This window comes from Lichtheimia ornata (genome assembly GCF_029851405.1).
Source record: "Lichtheimia ornata isolate CBS 291.66 chromosome Unknown scaffold00006, whole genome shotgun sequence".
Taxonomy (NCBI): Eukaryota; Fungi; Mucoromycota; class Mucoromycetes; order Mucorales; family Lichtheimiaceae; genus Lichtheimia; species Lichtheimia ornata.
The window spans coordinates 45,694-65,242 of NW_026695326.1; the positions used below are offsets into that span (position 1 = coordinate 45,694).

Genomic DNA, 19,549 nt, shown 5'->3' on the forward strand with positions numbered 1-19,549 from the left:
GAATGTGCCCCCTCATCATGGTAATTGTGCATTGAAGATACATATAAGCAATCCAAGCGAGGAAGGGTAATAAATCTTCGATTAGGAATGGTCAAAAGTGTTGGGCACCTTCACCAGGTATGGTGTGATTGGATGTCCATGCATAAACCCAAGTTCTTTTTTTATCCTTGCCATCATACGAATTCATTTTCCACTATTGCGTAGATCTGGGAACACAAGCACTGGACCATGTGGTGCAAGCTTTTTCTCGTGATTACGTTGTTGTACGTATACCTTTGGACCCTTACCGTAATTGGGTTGGCTTGACATCGACAGCTGTCGCTGCTTGCTGTGCAACTTGAAAAACATGTCTCACAATTCAGCTTTGCTGGTAACTAGGCAACAACAAGATACGTAGCATAACACCGCTCAAGGGTATACTATTTCTTTCATTGCCACTCTTGGTCGCTGTCGCCCTGCGTAACCCAATCATCCAGGATGAGCTAAATCAACAACATCATGCTAGACCGAATACGTCACAATTTGCCTATCTTTGCAAAGCTTGAGTTTGTCTAATCACGTGAAGCAATAATGATGTTATTATATTGGTCATTGTCTAATTATCACTATGAGCGATGCGCTATCATAAATACGGTGTCTTTGTAGTGCAAGGGAGGCAAGGAATGAATCATTAGAAGCCTTGGGTTTTCTTTTTGCCCTTCTTGGTGACCACTTGGAAAGTCTCTTCCTCATCCAGGGCAGCGCTGCTCATCACAGGAATGGTAACATTGAGCTTGCCAGCCATATCAGCCTTTCGACGTTTCATGAACTCTGCAGCGAATCGACGACCATCCATGGAAGTGGAGTTTGCATAAATAATATCTTGAATAATCTCTGAAGAGCTGTTGTCCAATGGGAAGGAAAGCAACATTTGAAGAATTTCATCACCTAATAAAGATCAACATTAGTAAAAGGCCACTAATGTAATGATCCCCCCTCCTCAATATTGCTTACCATTAACACCAGCATTCAAACCACGCAAGGATTGACGGCACCAACGCATAAACTCTTCACTGGGAGGCTTTTGATCACCATCATTCTTGGGAGCATTTCTTGCAGCAGCGGCAGCAGCAGTGGCTGGTCGAGTTGAAGCAGGGGTAGATGAAATAGGTGTACTCTTGACGGCACCAACTACTTCCCATCCATCATTCTGTTGACGAGCAGCAGGCTGTTGAACATTGTTGCTAATAGATGAAAGGGGTGCAGCAGGCTTAGGAGCAGAGCGCTGATTGGTAACTGTAGTCCATGATCCACCATTGGAGCTTGCAGACTATCATCATTAAATTAGCATCATTGCCTATAGAGTATAATGAAATGCATCTTACCTTGGGTGTAGTAGTACCAGCAATACCAGCGTAGCCTTTACTAGGGATGTTGTTGACACTTGTAGCACTAGCAGTAGCGGCAGCGGCAGCGGCAGCAGCGGCATTAGCAGCAGCAGCAGCAGCCTGTTGTTTGGCTACTTTCTTCTTCATGGCTTCTTCTTCTTCTTGCTGGATTTCACGCAAAGTCTTTTTAGGAGCAGCGGTAGCACCCCATGCTGGTGATGAAGAAGATGCATTGGATACGATGGTTGGGTTCTTGGATGTGTTTGCCCAAGAAGCAGCTGATGCAGCCATTTGTTGTGCTTCAACTTGCTTACGCGATTCAGCTTCCTTTGCTTCCATTTCTTGAATTTCACGCAACGAAGGGCCCTTTGGCGTTTGATCCACACCACCCCATGGAGAATTGTTGGTAACATTCCATCCACCCTTGGTACTAGCACCATTTTGTTGAACAGCCTTTGCCTGTTGTTGTTGCTGCTGCTGTTGTTGTTGCATAAGCTTTTGTTGTTGTTCCTTAAGCTCTTGTTGCTTTTGCATCTCTTCAGCTTGAATTTCACGCAATGATACAGGTTTAACAGCGGGTGCAGATGCTGGTTTCGAAGGTGATGTCTCTGCTACGGGTTCAACAACTTCCTTGGCGGGTGCTGGAGATGGTTCTTTGATAGCGTTGTATTGCTGCTGTTCCTTTGGTTCTTCCTTCAATTGCATAGTGCTCATTGGTGTAACGATATCATCCAAAGTGCTTTCTGGTTCAACCTTGTTTTCTGGGGTCTGAATGGTAGCAGCAGCTTGTTGAGATGCAGCAGGAGTAGGTGATGCTTTGCCTTGTAACCAGGAGTTTGACATTGATCCTCCATCACCAGCAGTAACACTACCAACGCCTCGTGGAGTACCAGGAGCTGAACCCCAACCAGGAGCAGCAGCGGGAGATGCTTGTGGTCGAGTAGGCATAGTTGATTCCAAACCCACACTAGTAGCTGGTGCAAAAGCAGATTGCGCAAGAGGAGACTGCTGAGCGTGTTGCTGTTGTTGATAAGCCTGGGATTGTTGAGATGCAAGCATAGCTTCAAGAGAATGTTGTTGCGATAGCTGTTGTTGCAATTGTTGTTGGAACTGCAAATGTTGCTGCTGCTTTTGTTGTAACAACTGCAAGTATTGTTGATGCGACATTTGCTCGTTCATAGCACGTTGATAATCAAAAAGACCTGGTGAACCCATATTGGAGCCGAATAATGGATTCAACGAGGGTTGTTGTTGTTGCTGCTGACGGAACAATGGTGGCATACCCGAAGTGTCATTTGCACCTCCAAATAAATCATTTTGGCTGCCACTGCTATTCAACCATGAAGGTGTTCTTGGCTTATCTCCCCATGGCGAGCCACTGTCACGTGAACCAAGCAATGAAGAACCAAAAGAATTGAGAGGGCCTTGAAGAAGTGATGGCGAATGAGGAGAACCAGGACCTTGACCCATTTGCTGCTGCAAAAAGTTTGTGGATAGGTTGTTGATACCACCACCTCCTCCTAATGGATTGTACTTTGCACCACCAAAATCAAGACCACCACCAGCACCGCTTGCTTGAGGTGATAACAAATCGGATGCTTGGGATGAGTTGCCAAAGAAGCCACCACCAGCAGAAGGATCCAAACCCATCAATGAGCCTGTTGAAGCAGGACCACGGCTGAAAGGATCCAAGGCTCTTGAACGTGGCGGCATATGCAACGCGCTTGGAGATCCAGTAGCCGAATGCGACGAAGGGAATGGGGTCAAGAACGGTTCATCATCGGTGCCAAGGCGTCGAATAAGCACAATCAAAGGTTCAAATTGGCCTTCATCTTCACGACGAATCAATAGCGTAGGAGCGAAAAAGCCAGCCTTGTACCACTCTTGCATTTCCTGTGCCTCGAATGGTCCCTGCACAGTGCCTTGAGGATCACGGTAAAACCACTTGTACTGAGTCACTGGCTTTTTGGTATTCAACATGGATGCTGGTCCTCCATTCTCAGCTTCGGATGAAAATTCACCATTCATGCCACCACCAGCACCACCAAGTACGCCATGTCCACCTTTGAGTGGGGAACCAAAAGCTTCATCACCTTGGAAACCTCCTCCTCTTTTACTCATATCCGAATCCCCTTGCCAATCACCACGACGGGTATCCATTCCAGCCATGTTGCCACCACCAAGTCGGAATACACCATTGCTGTCAAATGAACCCACAGCTTCTTGGCTGACGGATCCCCAAGCTGGTGGTTCTTGTTCGTCATCACGCGACTTGTTGGGTGTGAGAGTACCAAGGCCATCCGATTGAGACCATTCACGTTGTCGGCCACCCTCTATAAATGCACTCTCAATTAGACATCATCATCATCCTCTATTTCAATACGAATGAAGTGTGTACCTTGATCATGTCGCTTGGAACCTTGTTGATCACGATCTCTGGTGAAATAATCATGCATGCGACCTAAAAGGAATCAATAGCTTGTCCTACCATGCAAAACCCAAATTCATTACCTTTGGAGCGTGCCATGTTCATTCTTCCCGGTGTGCCAGGTGCATTTTCAGATGCAGGACTATGTAATGGGCTGGCATACAAGTCGCGATGGTTGTTGTTGTTGTTGTTGTTTCTTTGTCCATTGGTTCTTTCATTGTTTGAAATGATCATACGACGTCCAACTTCAGAATGTACAGGACCAGCCAACAACTACAAAGGGGAGGGGAGGGGCAACCATATTAGTCATGATGAAAACAAACATACCCATGACAACCTTATACCTTTTTCTCCTCTTCAGATAACTCCACAAATGATAGAGGACCCTGAGGCTCTTCAACGGCGACGTATTCATGGCGTTCAAAGTCTGCTGGAGGATCCACGGGTCGATACAAGCTCAACATGAATTCCTTCGAGTACTTGTATGGATTCTCAGTCGATACACCGAATGCACTTTCGGACAATTGTCCCAGGTTTGTGGCATTTAGGCTTGGATGGTCAGAGATGGAAGAAATAGACTCGTCATTGAATCCCGGTTGTAGTGGTGCTTGGTTGAGTGCCATGAAGGACTGCAGACCTCCATTAACACCTGAAGGATGGTTCAAAGAGTGCATTGGACGAGCATTTTGGGAATCGAACGTGCTGGATCGCTTGGGAACACCTGGGCGCATCCTATGAAGAAGTAATAGAGTGTGTGTGTGTGAATAAAAGTATGAACCCTCTATGACCCTTTACTGTTCAATTCCTTTACCATTCGGGACCGAAGTTCATGTTGGTAGTCATGTTGATAACGAAGACAAGTACGCTGGGACGAGAGGGGGATAAAGAGAAGAAAGCAGTTGTGTCAAAGCTAAAAAAGAGCAGACAAAGAAGCTGTGTTTGGCACAACCTGCTTCGACATATGGCCCCCCGTGACGTTTTTTTTAGCCCCCCATCGACTTGCACGCTTTGCATTGGTGGTCTGAGAATCAAGCTATCACATTCGACCTACTTGTACATGATTGACCACTCTCTAATATCCTCCTTTTCATATCATCTTAGTTCTTGTGTTGAGTATGTAAGATCACCTAGTAGAGATTTGTATTACCATCATTCATATAACAAATGTCTTATTGTTGCTACCTACTCATTCTTTGGTTGATCCAATGCCTGCTTTTCCAAGACACAACCATACGAAAAAGTAGACTACTAGATAAGAGTATAGCAAGGCTACTTTATTCTAAATCAAAGGTAGTAAAAGAACATCACTACTTTTCATTTACAATGAATATAAAATAATGAGGGGGAGGGAGGAACAATGAAAGTGATCATGAATCCAAGCCATCCATGCATAAGGCACCTGCATAAATGGGATGTGTTGGACTAACATTTACCATCTTGGCCTTCTGTATGGTTGACACCGACAAACGACTCACCAACGCGATCCGCGAATTAGACAATGCGACATTGCCCGATAAACAGCCGACACGCAATAGCATTGCAGCCTGTATCGAAGAACCTGTAGCATGGCTTCGCAACGACATGGATCCCCAGGAACGATTAACGTTTGTGCAGCATGCAGCTTGGAAGCACCATGTGTGGACCGTGTGTCAACAAGTCATTCCCTCTTGGAGTTTTATCTTCACAGCGACATCAGCATCCCTTGTTACGGCTTTGGAAGCAACGCTATTTGGTGTTGGCATCGAATGTGAAAGAGGCGATCAAGATGCTTTGCTTTGTAACATGGCCCAGATCAGTTTACCTATCATACTCGACTGCTTACAAGTGGTGGATAACGCCCGACTCGATGCATTGCATTTGTATGAACGCCTTCTCAAGCGATCTATCAGCGAACCGCTCTTTCCAGCTTATATGCACTACAATGGATTGGATGACCCTCGCTTCTTTTGTTCATTGATTTGCTCTTTCCCCGCAAAGTTGGCTAATGCATTTGGATTGGAAAAACAGAGCGACTGGTATCAAGACACGTACGTATATATGGGCACAAGGTATGGGATGAAAAGATGGCTGATCCATCATGTAGGAATTTTTATCCACTTGTAGCAAAGCAATTGGGACATGCGGTGCGAGTTGAATCGAATCAAAGCGCGTTTGCCGGCGAGTTGCTTGGTAAAATGATGCGACAAGGCTATACAGGTAACTAAAGAATGATAAGCCTTCAATGTCATCATCCCGCTAAGCATCATCCATAGATATCATTGTATCGACGTTGTATCCTATTGCACTTGCACGTATTCGACAAGATCCATCAAAGATGGGACAAGCTTGGGCTGATTTATGGGAAGCGGCTACTACCATGTCCACCACCGAGAAATTGTCAGAGATGATGTTATTACATGTGCGGCATGCCATCAACCAAGAAACGGCAGGGGATATCCAGAAAGCAGCTTTTGGTCTATCAATGGTGCTATTTTCGATGCATGACAAGCAAAAACGGTTGCGCTTAGTGGAAGAATTCTTATCGGTTGCCTTCATCCAAATGGCCAAGAAACGAGTTGCCAGCACGGTGATATTACGAATTGCTATAGCGGCTGCAGTGCATGCAATGGGTATCGAGTACAACGGTAAATAATAGTGATGGGATCATCAAAGTGATAGGTAGCTCACTGTATATGCATAGAGCAGGAGCGATTACTTGTCTTGGATTCGATTCAAATGGTGGACCGCTTGATACAAAAGTTGGTGGATGTTTGGGCAGACCCCGTTTTTATTATGCATGGATCCCATCAGGAACAAGAATGTAGGTCTTTTTACATATTCGCAACGACACAGCAGCTTATGACTATGCTATTATCCAGATATCACCAGTGGTCTACTTATTGCAGCTGGCTATCTCCCCAAAGAGCAACTCCAACACGTGGTTTTTGACACTTCATTGATGGCACACATTCACCGTTGGTTTCAAAGCAAGGATATGACAACTGCCAAATTCGGTGTCGTATGTATTCATGATCCCTCATCAGTGATGATTGTTACTAATTTCCCTCAATAGGTTGTTGCTGAAAGTATATCGTCGCTGGTCGACAAGGAAGAAAATTGGTTTCACTCTGGCATACTTGATGATGAAGCAAACAAGCATTTCTCTGAACTGAAAAAGCTCAATGCAACACGCGATGCACTTGCACTTGGTATGTCTCCTTCTCTTCAACTTGATCCAAATACTAATGTAATGTTTGTTGATAGTACCATTGACCGAAGAAGGCGATGTTGCATATATTGTTGAAAGCGAGGAATCGGATATGGAAGAGGAAGAGGAACTTGATCCAGATGCAATTGTTTCCGTTGATGATCAAGGTGATTGATTGTTCACACATCCAGCGTATCATTCATTATCTTTTATTGACTTGGTTTTACACAAAGATGATACCGAGACGGATGAATCTGATTTGGATGCATATCCTATGGAAGAAGAATCGTCCGAAGATGAGGAAGGCGCATATGGGCAGGACAAACGGACAAAGAAATCACGTGCAAGAAAGCCAGTGTAAGTAGGAAATACTTGATCGAATACATAGGCGCTCATTGTCAAGCCCTATAGATACATTTTGGATTTGATCAACTACCTCAAAGACCATGACGATCCCGTGAAATTGGAGATAGGATTGAAATCGGCAGAAGAGCTAATTCGTCAAAAGACGGGTTACGGCACAGAGCTTGGTATGAGAAATGGATACCCTCATTCTTTTTTCAATATGCTAATACCTTGCTTGATTCCCCCATAGAGGATTCCGCGGTTGTATTGGCACGTCGTTTGATGGATATACCTGAATCCTATGAGCTACCAGAAATGAAGATTCGACAACAACACGCCATTACAGCGTTGATAGTGGCTGTTCCTGATCGAGTTGCTGGGTAATGATGCTATTGCGTCGAATGGGTGATTTATACATTATGCTGAAACTTTTATTAGTTTTCTCATCGACGCGCTCTATGGACGCAACACATCAATTGAAATCAAGCAGGTTGTCTTGGCATCTATTATCCTTGGAGTAAGAGAGCTAGCAGGTTGGACCGAGAATGAAGAGGTTTGTAGCAAGCTGGGTATACCAAATGACAACTAACCAAAGAGAATAGGCATCCGAAAGTAAGCATGCTGCACCACACATTGAATTTGAACGACTCTCACTGGAGCCACCAGAACAAAAAATTGGAAAGATAAGAGTGTTTTCAAGGAGGATGGAAGTCGAGAAAAACAAGAGCACACAACGCAATCGCTTGAGTGGATTGGCTGGATCATGTTTCTTTTTCCCTTTGCTGGTTGGATGGTGGGAAGGTTCTCAAGGCCGTACAAAGTAAGTCATTTTGAAGAAAAAGATGAATAACATCCATGTAACCGTATCTTGCATAGGTTCTGGTTGGGCCGTGACACAATACTTGCGGAACGATTTGTGATGGCATTGAACGTTATCATGCACTGTGCAAGTAAGCATTGTATCACTTTTTCCTGAGAATTTCCAACTAACATACGTTCAACAGCAAATACTCCAGATAAACGGCGCATTGTGATGGAATACTTTGAGTTTGCTTTATCATTACGTTATGCCAACATTGCAACAAGCGTTGTCCAAGCTTTATTGACGGGGATCGATATCATTTTGAACGTGAGCTATCAACATCAAGAAAAGTTACTTTTACAAGATTATACCCTACAACTCGCAGCAACCAAGAATTGGCTTGAAGGTAAGAACCATATCTAGTATGGCAGATGATAGAGATTTAACAGCATGTTCATCATTAGATATAATGGAGCTTGTAAATGAAAACGAGCTTAAAGAAAAGGCCATCCGCTTGCTTGCACGATTAATGCAGTTATCGACAATGGATTAGCATGTAGCTATGTACAGCAAATCGTTTAGATGAGATCATTTTAGTTTACATGCAACTGTGAAATATACAATTTGTGTTTATATATGTATGTGTGTATCCCATCTACCGCTTTCTCTGCTTTCTGATCTCGTAACATTGCTCGCGTTGCCTTCTGAACCTACACCTACCCTTACACAGAATCGGGGTTTGGGGATAATGGTGTTTGATCTCATAGGTTGGATCAACTTACCCCGACACCATTCATCCTATTCCTCCAAATTACTTCCTATTGACCTCCCATATCAATGCAACCTTGTCACCAACGTCTTTCGCACATGCTCCGCTGCATCAAACAATTTTTTCCAAACGATTCGACGCACCTTCCATATAGGGAAGTTGACCCGCCTATCATGTTTTTGGTGATTTCGTAATTAAAGCCTGCTTGGCTCAGTTGGCAGAGCGTCCGCCTAGTAAGCGGAAGGTCACTGGTTCGATTCCAGTAGTAGGCATCTCGTCTTTGTAATAGCCTCTTTGAAAGGTGTTAATCCTTTTTCTTCGTCTGAAGAACGGGTCACGTGACCTTTTTTTGTGTTCTTAGGGGATTTGGAGCTATGCCATGAGATTACAGCAGAGCTTCGCCAGAACAGAAATATCGTATTAAAACATCCTTTTACAGGATTTCCCAAAAGAAGTGGAACATGAGGATAATGATTTCGTGGTTAAGGTGATTGGTTTCGTGGGTGATGATTATTTGTTCGTGGCTAATGACATGAGTTCGTGGGTGATGGTTTTTAGTTTCGTGGGTAACGCTTTTGGTTTCGTAGGTATCGCCTTTTGAATTGGTGGGTGGTGCCTTTTGAATTGGTGGGTGACGCTTTTGGTTTGGTGGGCACGGCTTTTTATTTCGTGAAGGATGACTTTAATTTTCGCGCAGGATGACTTTAATGTTCGTGGGTAGCGCTTTTGATTTCGTGGGTGATAATAAACGTTTCATACGCTGTATTGCTGGTCAACATTGCATACGACTTGCTGATTGATGTACGCTGTTGCATAGAATAGTTTATGATCACCCACGAAATCAAAAGCGCTACCCACCAATTCAAAAGACGCTGCCCACCAATTCAAAAGGCACTATCCACGAAACCAAAAGCACTACCGACGAAACCAAAAACCACCATCCACGAACTCACTTGTCATTAGCCACGAACAAATAATCATCACCCACGAAACCAATCACCTTAACCACGAAATCATTATCCTCATGTTCCACTTCTTTTGGGAAATCCTGTATAAAGTCTCCTTAGTACGCTATATACGTAAATCACCATCTTTTGTAGTATCATCGCAGATGTTGATAAAACATGGCGCATTTCATCATTGAAGGAGGTAATATTGAACAATGATGATACTATTATCGGTCGAGCATAAGGTGATTTGCACACTACATGACCTGTAAATGGCCCAATGATAAAATTCAAGAATGGATGACAACAATAAACTATACGCGCTCACATGGCTTGCTGCAGTAGGGGTTATGCATTGGCTTTACTTCATTCCTAATAGCACTTCGACCATAGTAAGGTGACTACAACGCTATGCTCAGTTGGATACTTAGTTATACGATTTACTGGCCCAAGATTATGGGGATATTGCTATGTGCATATTCAAAGCAGCTGGTTACCATCTAAGCACCGTATCAAAGGAGACAAAAGAAGGAGCAGCACCTCCCAAAAAGAGAGCAACCATCTTTCACACGTACACTCTACGAGAAAAGGTCGTACGACTTGCACCATTAAACGAAACCAAAAAGTACTACAACAGCTGCTGGTATTGTCTTTTGCATGATAGTGATGATATTGATTGCCATTAAAATAGCCATGTCAGCAAAACATTGCAGTATTTGTTCATTATACATGATCGCTAATTGATGAAGAAGGTACCCAGCATGACAATGACAATGAATTTATACGCTGATATCATATTCTTTTACGATTGGTAGGGGGAGGTCGCGCGTTGGTTGTACAAATTTAGGAATCTAGCTGCATAAACGAGTCGATGCACATGGACATGATAGACGCCGATCGCCCTCTCACAGTAAGGAAGTTATGATGTGCTTGTTCGAAGACCAATACTCACATGAAACCTCGTATTGTCGTTATTGGCCCAAGTGTAAAGGATATTGTTAAGGCACACACACTGTTACAAGCGGGGCGGCGTGGAGTGCACAAATCAGGAACAATGAAAGGGACGACCTTCTCTCACTCCCGCTTCACAACGATGCAAGGTAAGACCAACTCCATTTACACTCTCCACACCACTCACTTCTGGCATTGCCAACAATGCACACCGTCAATGGGTGAACAGATGGTCAATGGCGACACATTCAGTTACAACAAGCACGTGCGCGATCTACCCATGACACAAGCTTCCATTCCAATACAACATGTAAGTTCAATCGCTGCAATTCCTTTATTGTTCAAGTCGAACATTGTGGTACTAAAGTTTGCGTGTAGGTTGGTGTTGTCTCGTCTATACAAGACCCAATGAGGCGTCGTGTGCATTCCTTACCGAGTTGTCCACAATGGGAGTTCTCAAGACGTCTGTACATTGCCTCTTTTGGGTATGCTGACAACAAAAGCGTGTGGGGTGGGTTTGCTTCTTATCTCACATTGCGTTTATGGTAGGTGAACATGTTGGATGATGGTACCTCTGGCAGCAACAGGATACGGATCTCAAAGCAAGAAGGCTGTATGGTTGGCTCAATGGTATGCGTGGTATTGGATCTACAAAGCGAAACCTGTGAATTAACGAGACTTACAGTGAAACAGCAGCAAGACAATATGGATGACATGGAGATACGGCTTTATTTGAGGCAATGATGCTATTGAGAAATACTACAAGGTAAGAGTGTTCATTATGGAATTTGTCCCTCCAAGTGTGCTTACGAAAGAAATATTAGGTCAGGCTCTGGTTGGGCGATTATTTTGATCAATCAGCACGTCGAGGATGTCATTGTATAGTACTATGCTCTCCTGGGGAATTTTGGCCCGGAAACAGTGTGACTCAAGATGCGATGGCAAGGACTCAAGATGCGATGGCAAGGCCAATTTGAAAAGGCATCCGCTGTGCACACGGCCTCCATCCAAGTACGGCTATTGATTTCCTTGCCTACAGAGAGAAGGTGGATATCTCTTATGATGCCAATTTCAGGATCCAATGAGAGTATGGTACATATGGTGGCATACCTTGGCGCTGCAGGTTGATTATTGTATTGCCTTCGGATGGTGTATTTGGTTGCAATTCCTTGTGATCACCATGGTTCAGGGCGTCGTGTGTCTCCTTACCGAGTCGTCCACAATGGGAGTTCTCAAGACGTCTGTACATTGCCTCTTTTGGGTATGCTGACAACAAAAGCGTGTGGGGTGGGTTTGCTTCTTATCTCACATTGCGTTTATGGTAGGTGAACATGTTGGATGATGGTACCTCTGGCAGCAACAGGATACGGATCTCAAAGCAAGAAGGCTGTATGGTTGGCTCAATGGTATGCGTGGTATTGGATCTACAAAGCGAAACCTGTGAATTAACGAGACTTACAGTGAAACAGCAGCAAGACAATATGGATGGCATGGAGATACGGCTTTATTTGAGGCAATAATGCTATTGAGAAATACTACAAGGTAAGAGTGTTCATTGTGGGATTGATTGGATTCAAGTGGACTTACCAAACGCCATACAGTGGCAGAGCCTCTTTCGGCGATACTATTATTATCAAGGCTGCACGTCAAGGATGTCATTGTATAGTACTGTGCTCTCCTGGGGAATTTTGGCCCGGAAACAGTGTGACTCAAGATGCGATGGCAAGGCCAATTTGAAAAGGCATCCGCTGTGCGCACGGCCTCCATCCAAGTACGGCTATTGATTTCCTTGCCTACAGAGAGAAGGTGGATATCTCTTATGATGCCAATTTCAGGATCCAATGAGAGTATGGTACATATGGTGGCATACCTTGGCGCTGCAGGTTGATTATTGTATTGCCTTCGGATGGTGTATTTGGTTGCAATTCCTTTTGATCACCATGGTTCAGGTATGTAGGACTCTCGTGCTTTTTGGAGACCTTTGCTGAAACGCCTACCATTATTTAGAGGGACTATTGCAGAGAGCTGCTTGTCTTTTGGTGTTTTGGAGCTTAGAAGATCACAGCTATGATTGCTAAGTATTGTTGTATGAGTTTGGACAATTGTTTATGGTGCATCCTTTATAGGTGAATCATGTCATCCATGGGGAAGTGTTTATGTCTTTGGTGGTGTCAACCTTTATTGCGTCTCGGGTGGTTGGTTACCAAGCAACGGGCGATTTCTCTGGGGAATGTCAGCCAATGAACGTCTTTTATGAGTGGATTGTATCAGCAACAAGTGACAGCATCCATATCGTTGGTGTCATATCAAGCTTTTTCCCATCATCTGGTTCTTCTCGTTATCGGCAATTCGGTGGGCATGCTGAAATGAAGGTCTCTTATCGATTGATCACATCAGCAGCAAGGAACAACTTGTATATCTTTGATATCAGCAACCTTTCTATCTCTTGGTGGTTCTGGTTATTGGCGATTCCTTTGATGGATCTCTACAACTATACGTGTCTTATGGATGCATCATGTCATCAACAAGCAATGAGAACCCGCGTTGACATCTTTGGTGTTGCCAAGGTCATTTATGCATCTCCTCAAGGCATTCATCGTCAAGCTGCATTCGATTTCCAATGAAAAACGATTGCCATTCACATCGCTCTTTAGCCATATGTACGTCACTCCGCAGCTAGGATCTGGTTTGGGCTTTTCGATGCACAATGCTTTCTCGATTTGCATGTGGTCTTGGGCAGCAAGGATTGTCTCGTTGTCCCTCTTTGTAAGGGCTCTTCGGCATCATGTAAGTATGCTATCTTTGGTGGTATCAATATTACTCAACCTTCTCACTGCATATGCCCATAAAGTATCGTTCCATCGCTTTCAAGCCGAGTACCACCGTAGCGGGCCTTATCAACAAGTGGACGATTGCAAAGAACCGGCTGGATTTGGATATCATCAGGATTGCGTGCATATGACTATCATTGGTAAATGATGATCCGTTCTTTTCTACAATGCCTACCAACATCCTCTTTTACTATAGTGTGCGGACTATTCAGCAAGCTACTTGTCTCGTGGTCATTTGGGGTTTTCATGGATACAGCTGTCATTGATGTCAACCTGTTTTCGTGCGTATGGCTATCATTGGTAAATATGGGATGATACGTTTTTTAGTTCCAATCCTAACCAACCTCCGCTTTTATCTTAGCATGTGGGCTATTCAGCAAGCTACTTGTCTTCTGGTTCTTTGGGTTTTCATGGATGAAGCTATCATTGAATGTCAACACGTTTTCGTGCGTATGGCTGTCATTGGTAAATAGTGGATGATCCGTGTTTTGGCTCCAATCCCAATCAACCTCCTCTTCTATTATTATAGTATGTGGGATATTCAGCAAGCTGCATGTCTTCTGGTGCATTGGGATTTCTATGGATGCAGCTGCCATCGGATGCCTACATGTTTTCGTGCGTATGGCTATCATTGGTAAATGATGATCCGTTCTCGTCTTCAACGCCTGCCAACCTCCTCTTTTATTATAGGATGTGGGCTATTCAGCAAGCTTCTTGTCTTCTGGTGCATTGGGATTTCTATGGATGCAGCTGTCATTGGTAAATAATGATCCATTCTTTCATTCAATGCCTACTAACACCCTCTTTCATGTGGGTTATTCAGCGAGCTACTTATCTTGTTCCCTTCGGATTCTTGATGGATGCAGCTATCATTGGATGTCGACAGGGTTTCATTCATATGGCTTTCATTGGTAAATAGTGGATGACCCGTTTTTTGGCTCCAATCCCAACCAACCCCCTCTTTTATTATAGTATGTGTGCTATTCAGCAAACTACTTGTATTTTGGTCCTTTGGAATATTCATGGATGCAGCTATCATTGCTAAGTATCGTTCTATGGATGCGGGAAACTGTTTATTTACCGTGCATCTTTTATAGGTGAATCATGTCAGGGTCAAAGAGCAACGTCGACAGCATCCTTCAGTGTCAGCTTGCCCTATTACATCGTTCGATGGTTTTCGTTACTGTACCACCTATTGGACACTTCCTTTTATTTGCATCTGCAGCGGCAAGGCAACAAGTTCTATACCTTTTGGTGTCACCAATTTGTATCTCGTCTTATTGTGGTCCTAGTTGTTGACAACCCTTTCAATGGATATCCTGCTACGCATGCCTGTTATCGGTGGATCATATCAGCTACAAACAAGAAGCAGCAATGAACAACAGAGCCCACATCTTTAGTGTCAACAACATTTATTTGATCCTCTGGTGTTCTCGTTATTGGCCAATTGATTTCAAAAGCTCTCTTCACCGCACGTATCTTATGGATATATCACATCAGCAACAAACAGCAATGTTACGTGTCCTTTTGGTGCTGTCAAGATGTATCCATCTCTCATGGCATTCATCATCAAGTATCGTTTGGAGAAACGGCTATCAGAATTGGTCACTGTGTTCGACATCTCTACAGCAAGGAAATGTGTCCTGACTACTGGGTGGCGTGAAACATCGTGTATTCTCATATGACACTGGCTAAGTATTGTTACCATTACCTCAACGATAAATTAGTGATATGCAGCTTTATAGGCCCATCATTCCATCAAGCTATAATTTCGCATGCTCTTTGGTGCCATCAAAGTCTCTCCTTACAGTTGTCAATGGCGAATCCTATTGAATTCGAAGACGAAGATCAACATTTGAATTTGGGTGGGTGTCTCAGAAGCAAGCAAGCGATCTCTATCTTATAGTTGTGGTTGTCAAGGATACCGTTTCCATGGTTTTGGAAATCAGCTACCTGCAAGTCGTCTTTTTATCGGTGGATCTTCAGAGCAATGTTTTTATCGGTGCCATGGCGGATCTCATTCCTCAAGTACTTGTATGGATACCTTGGACGTTCTCTTGGCAAGTCAATATCCTCGCGTATGCTATTTCATCAAGACCGGATTTATTTGTTGCAGTGCATGATGTGTCTCTCTGATGACGCCAACCCAAAAAGGTCGCTTGATGGCAGCAACTACTGATATGGCGGATGTTTATTTGCTATGGGTAGAACGGGATGGTGCCTTGCTCATTTGTGTAAAGCATCGTTGGCAGCTATGATTTACATGCGACAGTGTGGTCAGCCCTATCTTGGCCCTATCAATTGCATTTAATGATTACTGCCTTAGCCGTTGGAAGTTAGACTGTTACTCAGTGGCCTTGTGGTAGATATGGGATCATGTATTGCTTTTTGCTCTTATGGGTCGGCCTCTGTGGGCGTGGGATGCTATCCTTTTATCAGACCGAACATGTTGGCTCGAGCAGCACCTATAGAAGATGCTGTTGTTTACAATGGCAGCCCCCGTTATCCGGCTCGGTGCACCGTAGGGGAGAGGGTGACGGTTTTAAGATAAGTTTATTCAAATGGCTACGATTTGAGCACGCACTGATATCAGCTTTTTGCCCTAGCCCGATCCAGCAAGTCAAGAGTACTGAAAACCTTATATGCGTCAGGACAAAAGGGAGAAGTACCGGATGGTTAAAAGAGATGGAGGTAAAACTACTAAGGGTAGATGTATAGGATCAATAGAAAAAAGGTAGGGTAGAAGGGTAACACATACAAGGTGAGAGTATGGTTGGTAAGTTCAGAAGTGGGAAGAGTAAACAATCATAAGATGGGGCGAGAAAAGGGAAGACAAAGAAATAAAGAAAAAATAATAAAAGGGATCTAGCGAGAAGCAGTTTGAGATGAATCAGAAGGAGATGGTATGGCAGTAGACTCTTGTGATAACCATTGTACCAAGCGATGACCAGGGGGATCTTCTGAGTATATGGACTGAGGCTCATACTCAGGGGAGAGGGTGACGGTTTTAAGATAAGTTTATTTAAATGGCTACGAATTGAGCACGCGCTGATATCAGCTTTTTGCCCTAGCCCGATCTGAAAAGTTGGGGAACTAAAAACCTGTGAGGCTACAGGAAAAAATGTGGGGGAACAAGAAGGTGTGTAGTTTGGGAATTGGTCACAAGAGATGTGCTGTGTAAGTGACAGTGTGGTGACACAGAAGGTGGCAAGGGTACCAGAAGCTAAATTGGTGGTTGGGGTGTCATTCAATGGGAGTGTGAGCAAGTTGGTATAAAAGGGAAAACAAAATAAAGGTGGATCCATCATATCTTGATATGAGTAGTCTTTGCAAGGACATGCGTAATGTCGGTATTCGTGAGCCATCCATTGGATTGGAAGGCCGAAGCAATTGCATGTAATACTCTTCCATGGAGAGAGGATAGTGCCCGAAGGCAACGGTTGCGTTGGCAACGTATCGCGACTTGTTGACGTTCCGTTGTTGGGAGAGAAGAGTAGGATGGATCTTGAAGATGTTGTGGATCAATTGGGTTGAAGTTTTTGAGGCACACTAGCTTATGTTGTTTGAGTTGCTGGGTCACATGGGTTACATAGTCTACATGAAGAAGTAGACCAACAACGTGTCGAGCTGGGAATGAGATATCTAGGACACGGTTGGGGTTAATGTCAAGGGCACGGAGATAATCACGCACTTCATTGCGTGGTGTTCGTTGTTGGCATTGTAGATATAGGTATTGGAAACGGTGATTGGTGGGTTCGGGCTTTCTGAAAAATTGGACCGCTGCATTGATGGTAGGGGTTGTTCGTGTACTCCTGAATTTTTCAGGGATAGATTGGGGAGGTTGTCCAGTTTTGAAGGAGGTTCGGGATGGTGGGCATGGTGACGGAGTGGTATGAGTTGTAGGGCCTTCTTTTGCTAGAGAGGTGGTCGTGGTTGGCAACTGGGTTTGGGTGTCAGTAGTCTTTTTTACTGGTGATGGGAGTGGTGGCATGCAAGTAGTATTTTGTTTTTCAGGCTTTGGAGCAGATTGTAGAAGATCGTTGAGTGTTTGGGAAGCTTTCGTAATGGCGTTGGTGGGTGCTTGGGATTCTTGGTGGGTTCGATGGGTAGTAAGAAGTACTGGATGAGGCTGATTGATCGAGACTTGTGCTACGGCGTCTTTGATCTGCTTATGGTGAGCTCTTTGCTGTTGTGGTTCTTGGCGGTATTTGGCGAGTTCTCGAAGATAATATTCTTCGTTTGCTATGAGTTTCGTACAGTAGTTGCGTAACAAACGGATCTCTTCCTCTGGGTTGGGTTGGCCAAACATATGGCAAGCAATTTCGTTCTTGGAAGGCTTTAATGGAGTTGTCAGTGGCTTTCTGGGTGGCATGGTATGGACCTTTTTGGGTGGCATGGCATGGACCTTTGTGTATAACACAAAGTGATGATTGAGACCAGTATGGGGGAAATGGGGGAAGGGAGGAGAAACGGGAAGAGATGAGAGGGTGACGGCAAAGCCTTCGCGTGGCCATCCTTGTCAGTACATGGGTTTCCATGGAAGCTAATTTGCCACCTTATCATTTATATATTTTTACGCATTCGTGGGCATCACTAACGGTACTCTAATAGCTATATCAACAAGTGGCCAAAAGGTACAGGCTGGGAGTCGAACCCAATGAGAGATGATGCCCAAAGTTGCACTACCTGACCAAGAACCTATTCAATAATAGCAGCATTCATTATTACAATAAACGCCTTTTCCATTGTCTTTGTTCGCTGCACATACCTTTGTTCATACACATAAAGACCTTTGTTGTTGGGTTGCTGGAAACCGAAAACCATAGTGTAGTGATTTTGAGCCGAAACAAGACGCCAAACTAGCCAACGCCTTGATAGCAAACTTGCCCTCTATACAAGCTAATACGTCAATGGAACAAGTTTTGTTGCTGCATTGGGGCTTTGAATGTACCTGTTGCATCGAACGTAGAGCTGCATAGCAACGAACAAGAAGAACGACGATATCACCTTGACTACAGCACTTGGATACACTGTCTGTATGTGAATACTCAGAACTATACCCAATGCCTCACAATCAACAAGAGCATTACCTTGATGGGATGCCGTGAATGGGGATGAGGAGGAAAGGGAGGAAGAGAAGCAACGCTTGTCTCAAGTCCTGGAACTACTGGTCCTCAAATTAAAAATTCCCATTGGGGTCGCACTCATCGCCCCCGCCCCCCCCAAACATACTGTTAAAGATATCGACGACAGTAGTTAAATAAACCGTCATCATGGCATGTATCAGGAGTTACTTTACGTATGCACACATTTGAGTTCCAAGATTAACAGCAATGTAAAACGCTTTCCTTTTGTAACATGCTCTTGCAATAATGAGCCCCCTCATCAAATGCATGTATCATTGCTAGCAGCCACCCTCAAGACACGTTAAAGGGTTGGCAACGGATGCATGCATATCCATGACAATGTGTGGTAAGGAGAAAGGCGATTTAGCTCAGAGATGTGCATAAATGCGTACTTAAGCGTCTCACATTGTGTATCAATGTTGCTCTCAGTCAGCAGCCGGAGTCATTGTTTCATGCATCTTGCATTCTTGGCATACAGATCCATGCACTCAACAACCTCACACAATTGCACTCACACTTTGCTTTTGTATGGGATCCAGCAACTCATGTTGCCATGGAGATTCGCGTACAATAAAGGTAGTAAATTTTGGCTCGCTCTTTTTCTTTGTCTATCAACTTAACGGTCATATCACCATGAAAGAAAAATGAATGCCGTACTAGTAGTGGAAGACAATGAAAGCTGATCTGCTGTCGTGATTTTGACAAGGCTGTACAAAAGTCGTGTGATCCAAAATGCAGGAATTTTCATTATACGAGCGGAACATGTCTGCTGTCATTGGTATCGTTCCACAAATCT

General features: G+C 44.0%; 6 protein-coding genes and 1 non-coding gene across 7 annotated transcripts; 5 read left to right on the plus strand and 2 right to left on the minus strand.

The window, feature by feature from the left end:
- Nucleotides 1-670: 670 nt before the first annotated feature.
- On the minus strand, nucleotides 671-4,638 carry O0I10_002178 (uncharacterized protein; the record flags this gene model as incomplete). Its single annotated transcript, XM_058482265.1, has 7 exons — nucleotides 671-927; nucleotides 994-1,309; nucleotides 1,365-3,700; nucleotides 3,766-3,828; nucleotides 3,879-4,068; nucleotides 4,140-4,527; nucleotides 4,607-4,638. 7 exons carry the CDS (start codon nucleotides 4,636-4,638, stop codon nucleotides 671-673), a joined length of 3,582 nt encoding a protein of 1,193 aa, XP_058346763.1.
- Nucleotides 4,639-5,244: 606 nt separating this feature from the next.
- Nucleotides 5,245-8,682, plus strand: O0I10_002179 (uncharacterized protein; the record flags this gene model as incomplete). The annotated part of the gene is made up of 15 exons (XM_058482266.1): nucleotides 5,245-5,822; nucleotides 5,879-5,991; nucleotides 6,048-6,419; nucleotides 6,476-6,595; nucleotides 6,654-6,793; nucleotides 6,848-6,983; nucleotides 7,039-7,149; nucleotides 7,216-7,339; nucleotides 7,394-7,512; nucleotides 7,578-7,707; nucleotides 7,766-7,844; nucleotides 7,930-8,147; nucleotides 8,204-8,277; nucleotides 8,332-8,535; nucleotides 8,594-8,682. The coding sequence occupies 15 exons, from the start codon at nucleotides 5,245-5,247 to the stop codon at nucleotides 8,680-8,682; spliced, it is 2,607 nt and encodes an 868-aa protein (XP_058346764.1).
- Nucleotides 8,683-9,097: 415 nt separating this feature from the next.
- O0I10_002180 lies at nucleotides 9,098-9,170 on the plus strand. The gene has a single exon. It is a non-coding gene; the product is annotated as a tRNA-Thr (tRNA).
- A 1,843-nt stretch (nucleotides 9,171-11,013) lies between these two features.
- O0I10_002181 (uncharacterized protein) lies at nucleotides 11,014-11,540 on the plus strand (the record flags this gene model as incomplete). The annotated part of the gene is made up of 3 exons (XM_058482267.1): nucleotides 11,014-11,106; nucleotides 11,175-11,300; nucleotides 11,346-11,540. The coding sequence occupies 3 exons, from the start codon at nucleotides 11,014-11,016 to the stop codon at nucleotides 11,538-11,540; spliced, it is 414 nt and encodes a 137-aa protein (XP_058346765.1).
- A 478-nt stretch (nucleotides 11,541-12,018) lies between these two features.
- O0I10_002182 (uncharacterized protein) lies at nucleotides 12,019-13,420 on the plus strand (the record flags this gene model as incomplete). The annotated part of the gene is made up of 2 exons (XM_058482268.1): nucleotides 12,019-12,057; nucleotides 12,923-13,420. 2 exons carry the CDS (start codon nucleotides 12,019-12,021, stop codon nucleotides 13,418-13,420), a joined length of 537 nt encoding a protein of 178 aa, XP_058346766.1.
- Nucleotides 13,421-13,989: 569 nt separating this feature from the next.
- On the plus strand, nucleotides 13,990-15,005 carry O0I10_002183 (uncharacterized protein; the record flags this gene model as incomplete). The annotated part of the gene is made up of 5 exons (XM_058482269.1): nucleotides 13,990-14,092; nucleotides 14,173-14,261; nucleotides 14,318-14,386; nucleotides 14,451-14,538; nucleotides 14,725-15,005. The coding sequence occupies 5 exons, from the start codon at nucleotides 13,990-13,992 to the stop codon at nucleotides 15,003-15,005; spliced, it is 630 nt and encodes a 209-aa protein (XP_058346767.1).
- A 1,926-nt stretch (nucleotides 15,006-16,931) lies between these two features.
- O0I10_002184 (uncharacterized protein) lies at nucleotides 16,932-18,023 on the minus strand (the record flags this gene model as incomplete). Its single annotated transcript, XM_058482270.1, has 1 exon — nucleotides 16,932-18,023. The coding sequence occupies one exon, from the start codon at nucleotides 18,021-18,023 to the stop codon at nucleotides 16,932-16,934; it is 1,092 nt and encodes a 363-aa protein (XP_058346768.1).
- Nucleotides 18,024-19,549: the final 1,526 nt, after the last annotated feature.